We start from the raw sequence: 8460 nt of genomic DNA, 5'->3' as shown, positions 1-8460 counted from the left end.
ACAGACTGATTAGAAGGTCATGGAGACCCTTGCTCCCCCACTGTTATTGGACTAGCTAGGTCCCTCCTACGAGACTCACAGCAGAGGGCCCTTGGATTTGTGTAGGGTGCTTCAAAACTTCAGTTCTGGTCTCTCGGGTTTTGTTTTCAACTTAGCCTTCCAGGGACTCCAACACACACACGACAGTTTTAGCAGCAGAGTGGGGCTTGGCCACAAAGATCAGAGAAGGTGTGCATCGTACCCGATGTCTCTCAGCTACTGAGCAAGGCGTGCTGGCTGGATTTAGACACAACACAGTTTGCATAGGGGGAGGCCACCCCTCTTGAGCAGTCTCAGTGACCAGGACAGAAAACACCTTCTTCTGTACCACACTGAAAGCCCACTGGATGAACTCCAGAGAGGTGGCGATGTGGGCGTAGGAGGCACTAGGTATCGCAGAGCCCAAGAGCGCTCTGTCTGGACGGCCTTTCACAGTAAGCAGAGTCACAGAGCTGCCTGTGGAACCATTCCCCACTGCCCACAGGGAAGTGGGCCAACCCCCTGCCAGCCCCGCTGAGGCCAGCTGTGGGGAGCTGGGCCTGGCCATCAGCCTGTCTTCATTGACTTCTCACTCACTTCTCTCTAAACTCCAGTGAGCAAGCTCGAGACTGGTTCAATTGGAATGAAGGTCTGTGGCTTGCAGAGAAGATTCTTCACCACTGTGATAAAGGTCTTGCTGCTCAAGTGTGACCCAGCAGACCGCCAAGCTCCCTCCTCCCCTCTTCTTTTCCCTAGACTCCCAGACTTGCAAGAAGTATCCAGGCAGCTCCAAGGGTGATTGTATCTAACCCAGGACTTCCCGAAGAAAACACAGAAGGTTCTAGAAAAGACAATGATACTTTACAAGGGAGCCATGGTACTCTGTAGCCCAGACTGGCTCTTACTAGCCACTGGGACCTGCTAATTGATCATTCTGACTCAGTTTCCTAGGGGTCAGAGTTCCATCTCAGGCAGCAGTAAGAATGAGATGACATAAAACCCTGGGAGCAGGGATCAGTATGTTTGCATTAGTGACTCTTGTGCCAGGCATTGTCCCCTCAGAATAAAGCTCGCAGCAACCCATACCCTCTGGGGTGGCCAGAAAATCTGCCAGTCACCTAGTGAGGTAACGCACCCCAGCTACCTCAGCTGTTACGGGACATTTGTCTAGAAGCCTAGTGTCTTGGAGCTGGAGTTTTCTTCTCATGACCTTTGACCATTGGGTTGACACCTCAGAGCTGCTGTGTTTTGACAACCAGCAGTCACTGGCACACAAAATGTGCTGCCAACAACATATGGAGTCCAAGAGGTGCCCCAGCTAGCCCTGTCCTTGACCCCTACCTGCCAATCAAGGAAAGGGCCTGTAATTTGCATCAGCAACAGGCAGGGTCAAAGTTTAGTCAATCAAATGTTGTGTAAGGATTCACTATGGCGGACAGAGGGGCCTGAGGCCTCCCAGCATTCATTAACAACTGCAGTTCAATCATTATCTTCCCGGGGTTTATTGTGGTAAGTCGGTTCCAAACCTCGCTGACCATGGCTATGAGCCAAGGGCCTGCCCCTTACGTCAGAGGCGAGCCTCCGGGTACAGCTGAGGGGCAGGGCTGTCCTGCCTTGTGTGTAGTATTTAAAGCGAGGAAGGCTGGTCACAGGCACAGTCGGCCTTCCCTCTGGGACACACCCTCGGTCAACAGAGGAAATCCGGCAAGACACCCTCCCATCTCCGATCCAGACCTTCCTACAGGCAGAAAGGTAGGTAGGGCCATTTCACTCACCCTTCAGTAAATATGGGAGATGGGGCGACTCACTTTCTTCACCCTGACAAACACAGCTCCCTGGCCACGTGCAGCTCATGCAAAGTCTACAGGAGGAACTGGGAGGAGCCGTGGGAGTCGGTGATTAGGAGCCTCTTCCTCTGTTTCAGGTGACACCAGGATCCCTGCCTCACACACAGTGGCAAATATGCCTCCTCAGCTGCATAACGGGCTGGACTTCTCTGCCAAGGTCGTCCAGGGCAGCCTCGACAGCCTGCCCAAGGCGGTGAGGGAGTTCGTAGAAGGCAATGCCCAGCTGTGCCAGCCAGAACATATCCACATCTGTGACGGCTCTGAGGAGGAGTATGGGCGCTTGCTGGACCACATGCAGGAGGAGGGTGTCATCCGCAAGCTGAAGAAATATGACAACTGGTGAGTCCCCTCAACCCACACTCTCTAGCCCTCAGGCTCCCCAGTTCCACCTTCTTGGAGTCCATAGCAGAATGACCAGAATCCAGACACCCTGTGAGGTTACCATAGCCAGCCAATAGATTCTAGACAACTATGGAAGGTGATCCCTTTTCCCATGGCCAGCTCATGGTCTAGCAAAAGCCCCTGTTGGTTTGGTTTCCATATTTAAGGAACATGGACAATCTCCTTGTGTCCTGCTAGCCTTGGAAGAGCCTGGCATAGGCAAGAGGGACACATCCCTAAGGATGCTTTGCTGAAGGAATTCCTGTGACTTTTTTAGTTGGCTGGCTCTGACTGACCCCAGGGATGTGGCCAGGATCGAAAGCAAGACGGTCATCATCACTCAGGAGCAGAGAGACACTGTGCCCATCCCCAAAACTGGCGTCAGCCAGCTGGGCCGCTGGATGTCAGAAGAGGACTTTGAGAAGGCTTTCAACACCAGGTTCCCAGGGTGCATGAAAGGTGAGTGGACCCGAACCCCCAAGCCTCACAGTTTCCTGACTACACAGTTCATGCTCCTGAGGGTGGCCTGAGCTGCATAGGGTGGACATGTGAAAATGTACTGGCCAGTTTTACTGCATGGGTGGTGATGCAGGACTATTAAAGTGCTTCCTGCTAGTCCTGGTGGCTCAGGCCTGTCATCCCAGACATTGAGAAACTGAGGCAGGAAGATTCAAACTTCCTGCCTGGGCAACTCAACACTTTGTCTCAAAATAAAAACTGAAAAGCAGGATGCTGGTATGGCTCAGTGGTAGAGTGCTTGCCTAGAGCCTGTAAGACCGTGGGTTCAATAAGTGATATCAAATAGATAAAATATAAATAAATAAATAAGATGCTTTCCACTAGTGTGGATTTAAAGTGGCTTTAGTGCAACCAAGTGGGGTGGTTATGAAAATTTTAAGTTTTGCAAACCAGAGTCTGGTGGGCAACAGAACACATGATGTCGGGCAAGACACAGCCATGGGTACCACTCAGAAGTTGATGTGAGGATGTTTTGCAAGCCTCTGTAGCGTCAATCCCACCCATCTGCCTCTGCAGGTCGCACCATGTATGTCATCCCATTTAGCATGGGACCACTGGGCTCGCCTCTGGCCAAAATTGGCATTGAACTGACAGACTCGCCCTATGTGGTGGCCAGCATGCGGATCATGACACGGATGGGGACCTCCGTGCTGGAGTCCCTGGGCGACGGGGAGTTTATCAAGTGCCTCCACTCGGTGGGGTGCCCTCTTCCTTTAAAAAGTAAGTACATTCTTTCCAAATCAAAAGTAAATGGAGGGGTTGGGGACATGGTTCAGCAGGTAGAATGCTTGCCTAGCATGCATGAGGCCCGAGTGCGATCCCAGACACCAAATAAACTGAACATGGGGAGACAGGTCAATCATCCCAGCATTCAGGAGGATCGGAAGTTCCTTACTCCATAGCTGGTTCAAGGCCAGCCTGGAGACCTGGGCAGGAATACACATCATACACTCATGTGGTGTTTGTTTTCAGAGCCTTTGATCAATAACTGGGCCTGCAACCCTGAGCTAACCCTGATCGCCCACCTTCCGGACCGCAGAGAGATCATCTCCTTTGGAAGCGGATATGGCGGGAACTCGCTGCTTGGGAAGAAGTGCTTCGCGCTGCGGATAGCCAGCCGGCTGGCCAAGGAGGAAGGGTGGTTGGCAGAACACATGCTGGTAAGTGGTCAGGAGATCCTGGACAGACATTTGGAGGACCTGGGGTGGCAAAGAAGAGCCATGCCAACATTCTCCAATCTCTGAGGACTGGAGGGCAGAGTCAGGGGTACCGAGTTGACTGGAAGAACTTCAGTGCCCATCTCTTTGGAAGGGGCTCAGACACACCAGAGCAACAGTAGCCTTGGGGGTTTATTCCTTTGCAACTTCTCAGTTTATCCTGATCCCCAAGGAAGAGATCTGAGGATCTACCTTTGGGGAGATCCTAGGGGCGTTCCCAGACCTTGGGCAGGAGGGACCACAGCTCTTCATTTCTTAAACTATAACAGTATTACAATCTCCTCTCCTCCCCTCCCCTCCCCTCCCCTCTCCTCCCCTCTCCTCCCCTTCCCTCTCCTCCCCTCTCCTCCCCTCTCCTCCCCTCCCCTCTCCTCCCCTCTCCTCTCCTCCACTCTCTTTGCCTCTCTTCTCCTCTCCTCTCCCCTCCCTTCCCCTCTCCTCTCTTCTCTCCTCTCCTCTCCTGTTCTCCACTCTCTTTGCCTCCCCTCTTCTCTCCTCTCCTCTCCTCTCCCCTCCTCTCCCCTCTCCCCCTCTCCTCTCCTGTCTTCCTTTTAATTCCCTGCCCTCCTCTCCCACCCTCCCATAGTTTGAAAGACAGGCCCATGTTTTTATTGAAAACACATACCCCTTGTCTCTCCCTTTTACCATACCAATGATACCGAGTGATGGGTTTTCTCGTGACAGTTTCACACACGTGTGTCAAAGATTAGAGGTTAAATGTGGATCCCTACCCCCGCAGATCCTGGGCGTAACTAACCCTGAAGGCAAGAAGAAATATCTGGCAGCAGCCTTCCCTAGCGCCTGTGGGAAGACCAACTTGGCCATGATGAACCCCACCCTCCCCGGGTGGAAAGTCGAATGTGTGGGTGATGACATTGCCTGGATGAAGTTTGATGCCCAAGGTGAGTCTTTGGGTCGGGTTGATGGTAGTTATGACCCTTGGTGAGTGGTTGGCTTCAGATACACTGTAACCTTCTTCTAAGTGACTGGCACTGGGCATTGAGTGATTGAGGGCAGAGTCAACAAGGCCTCAGCAGTGCCTTGTATAGGCATTTTGTGAGGACCGTCTGGATAGAGAGGGCCACAAGAAGCTCTTTGCTTGCTTGCATGCCTCTTTGGAGGGTATTGCGGTGCTTGTGGTATGGATAAAGGCACTTGCCGCCAAGCTCGAAGGCCTGAGTTTGATTTTCAGGACCTAATGGTGGAAGGAGACAGCTGACCACTGCAAGTTATCCTCTGGTCTTCACACGTGTGCCCTGGAACACTCACACCACATCCCCTCCACATATACACACACGAAAGATAGATAAAGAGCTAGAAAAGGAGGGTTACTGCAAGAGCAGGGAAGAAGGAAGGCTGCAGGCATCTGAGCTGACCACGGTATGCAGGTCAAAATGGATGGCTGCGTGGTTTAGGGAGCGGGAGAAAAAGATAGGAAATGTTAGCCCGTGAGCTAGCCTGGCAAGGTGTGAAGAACTCTGCTATGCTTGGCTCCAATTCACACCCCCTTCTCTGGTTTCCTACTTCCCAGGCAACTTAAGGGCTATCAACCCAGAAAATGGTTTCTTTGGAGTTGCTCCTGGCACCTCAGTGAAGACGAATCCCAATGCGATTAAGACCATTCAGAGGAATACCATCTTCACCAATGTGGCTGAGACCAGCGACGGGGGAGTTTACTGGGAAGGGATCGATGAGCCGCTGGCCCCGGGTGTCACCATCACATCCTGGAAGAACAAGGAGTGGAAGCCACAGGACGGTGAGTCCCCTCCAGAGGCCATGTGCTCTAGGCTGTGGGCACAACCCCTCTGGGTCACACACTAAGGGATTTCTCTCTCTTGTAGATGAACCCTGTGCCCATCCCAACTCGCGATTCTGCACCCCAGCTGGCCAGTGCCCCATCATCGACCCTGCCTGGGAGTCTCCAGAAGGTGTACCCATTGAGGGCATCATTTTTGGTGGTCGTAGACCTGCAGGTGAGAGGCATCTTCTATTCAGGCTGGGCACCTGGGCTATGGCGATACCAGAAAATCCAGGGAGTCTTTTTCCCAACTGGTTCCAAAGATCTCCCTCTCCCATATCTAGATTAATTGAGCAAGTTTAAATCTAGGGCTAGCCTTCTGCTCCTCAGAGGTCTTTCTGGGTCTGTGATCTGAGATAGCATAGGCCAGCGCTCTGCTTCACCGAGAGACCTGGTGTGACAGGGTTTAGTGACCTCCTGTTTATTGTCTCTGCTGATGTAAGACTAACTGCACAGAAAATGCTGCTTGTCAGGCAGGGTGGCTCACACCTACATTTCTAGCACTTGGGTGGCTGAGGCAGGAAGATTGCTGCGAGTTCGGGGCTAGTCAGGGCTACAGAGTAAGTCCCAGGCTATCTTGGGCTACAAAGTGAAACTTCCTCATCCGAAAGAAGGCTATTGCTTGGTTGAACAATGACACAGCACCATCAGTCCTAGGGAGTCTGGATGTCTTAGTCTTTAATGACCTTTTTTTTTTCCTGCTCCAGGTGTCCCCCTTGTCTATGAAGCTCTCAGCTGGCAGCATGGGGTGTTTGTAGGAGCGGCCATGAGGTCAGAGGCCACGGCTGCTGCAGAACACAAGGGTGAGTCAAAGTCTTGGCCACAGACCCCAAGAAGGGCAATTCTAGCCCTTTTCTCGGTGTCTGCCACGGGGGAAGAGGGGAGAGAATCTGGCATGATGGGGTCGGAGGTAAACGGTGGTCTCTGTGCAACAGGCAAGGTCATCATGCACGACCCCTTCGCTATGCGGCCCTTCTTTGGCTACAACTTCGGCAAATACCTAACTCACTGGCTAAGCATGGCCCAGCGCCCGGCAGCCAAGCTGCCCAAGATCTTCCACGTCAACTGGTTCCGGAAGGACAAAGACGGCAAGTTCCTCTGGCCGGGCTTCGGCGAGAACTCTCGGGTGCTGGAGTGGATGTTCAACAGGATTGAAGGGGAAGACAGTGCCAAGCTCACACCCATCGGCTACATTCCTAAGGAGAACGCCCTGAACCTGAAAGGCCTGGGGAACGTCAACATGGAGGAGCTGCTAGGGATCTCCAAGGAGTTCTGGGAGAAGGAGGTGGAGGAGATCAGCAAGTACCTGGAAGACCAAGTCAATGTTGACCTCCCCTACGAAATTCAGAGGGAACTCCAAGCCCTGAAACAAAGAATCAGCCAGATGTAGTACTAACTGGGGCGTCTTTTGAGTCACCGCTTCCCAGCACTGGGAGTCAGGAAAAAGCCAGCCTGCCCCAGCTTTGAGATAGCTAACACGAGGTTGAGTAGATCAGAAGGGCACCTTTAATAGTCAAAGGAGTAGCACAGAGGACAGGTAAGGGGCAAATGAGGTGGGTGGGGAAATCACAGCACGCTCTCCAAAGTTTGCTCTGACATTGATGCAGGTTTTGGTTCCACTTCAAGGTCACTCAGGAATCCAGGTTTTCACTTTAGCTGTAGCGGTTAGCGCAAATGCACAGAAAACATACTTGAGTTGTATATATGTGTGTCTCTCTGTGTGTGTATGTGTGTGTGTGTGTGTTTATGTGTGTGAGACGTGTGCCTGTCTGTCCCATTGTCTACAAAATATTTAATACCTTTGGGAAAATCTTGGGCAAGATTATCTGCTGTTGTAACTAGAGATACGTATTGCTTTGTTGCTAGTATGTATGTTTAAGTTATTTTTATACACTGCCCTTCCTTACTTTTCTTTACATAATTGAAATAGGCATCCTGACCACTTCTCGGGGAAAAAATTGCAAAATAAACTTTTATAGAAAAAGTGAATTTCATTGGCTTTGCTTTTTTCTTTTTACTTGAACGCTAAGGAGAACGCTCTGATTAAATACCTTGGGGTTTAATCCTGCTCCTCTGAGACCCTGGGGGAGTCTATGGCACTGCCTTTGACAGGAGAAAGAACTGAAGAAAAAAAAGAAGGAAGGACAAAATTTGGCTGGGGGTCACCAGCTGGGAGTGAGTAGGGGACCAGAAGGAGATGGGAGCAGGAACAGGGAGAGAAAGCAGTGTCTGGTTTCCCATGTGCTGAGTCATTGGTGCCACCAGTTGGCGCTCTTTAGCAGCTTTCCGGGCAGACATAGCTGGATCCAGAGGGTTTAAGGAGTTTTAGTGAGAATTTGAGCTTAGGGGCTTAGCCTTCTTTATAAGTGCCCTGTGGACGGGCACAGGTCTTCTCCTTTAAGCACTTCGTAAGCAACACTTTTCTCGGTTGCCATGGGCCCAGAGGGTGGGGGTGGGGAAACAGAAGGAAGAGCATTTGCACTCCCGCGGACTCCACGTAGTGGCTGCACCTTACGCTACCTGGGAAGGGAGATCACGGGGCTGGCCCAGGGTCAGCCTGAGCTCTTCCTGGGTCTTTTCTGCTTACTTGGCTTATTGGTTGTTCCAGAAGAGTCTAAACAAACCATAAACTTTATATGGTGTGTTATACGGTGCCTTCGCCCTGTGGTTATGCACTTTC

General features: G+C 51.7%; 1 protein-coding gene across 1 annotated transcript; it reads left to right on the top strand.

The window, feature by feature from the left end:
- Positions 1-1678: 1678 nt before the first annotated feature.
- Positions 1679-7769, top strand: Pck1 (phosphoenolpyruvate carboxykinase 1). The gene is made up of 10 exons (XM_041641903.1): positions 1679-1770; positions 1943-2204; positions 2524-2705; positions 3282-3485; positions 3738-3925; positions 4722-4884; positions 5514-5738; positions 5824-5955; positions 6488-6583; positions 6716-7769. Exons 2-10 carry the CDS (start codon positions 1981-1983, stop codon positions 7168-7170), a joined length of 1869 nt encoding a protein of 622 aa, XP_041497837.1. The 5' UTR covers positions 1679-1770; positions 1943-1980; the 3' UTR covers positions 7171-7769.
- The last annotated feature ends 691 nt before the right edge of the window (positions 7770-8460 follow it).

The sequence above is a fragment of the Microtus oregoni genome, unplaced genomic scaffold (assembly GCF_018167655.1).
Source record: "Microtus oregoni isolate MIOR12 unplaced genomic scaffold, Mior012 000071F_ref0000514, whole genome shotgun sequence".
Classification (NCBI taxonomy): domain Eukaryota; kingdom Metazoa; phylum Chordata; class Mammalia; order Rodentia; family Cricetidae; genus Microtus; species Microtus oregoni.
Note: the sequence above shows the minus strand (reverse complement) of the source record. Positions and strands in the feature narration are given on the sequence as shown.

Bases quoted from the DNA above. Each gene is read 5' to 3' on its own strand.
- Pck1 (XM_041641903.1), top strand. From the start codon at position 1,981: ATGCCTCCTCAGCTGCATAACGGGCTGGACTTCTCTGCCAAGGTCGTC. The intron at 3,926-4,721 runs GTAAGTGGTCAG...CTACCCCCGCAG, and splicing joins GGTTGGCAGAACACATGCTG to ATCCTGGGCGTAACTAACCC. The intron at 5,956-6,487 runs GTGAGAGGCATC...TTCCTGCTCCAG, and splicing joins TGGTGGTCGTAGACCTGCAG to GTGTCCCCCTTGTCTATGAA.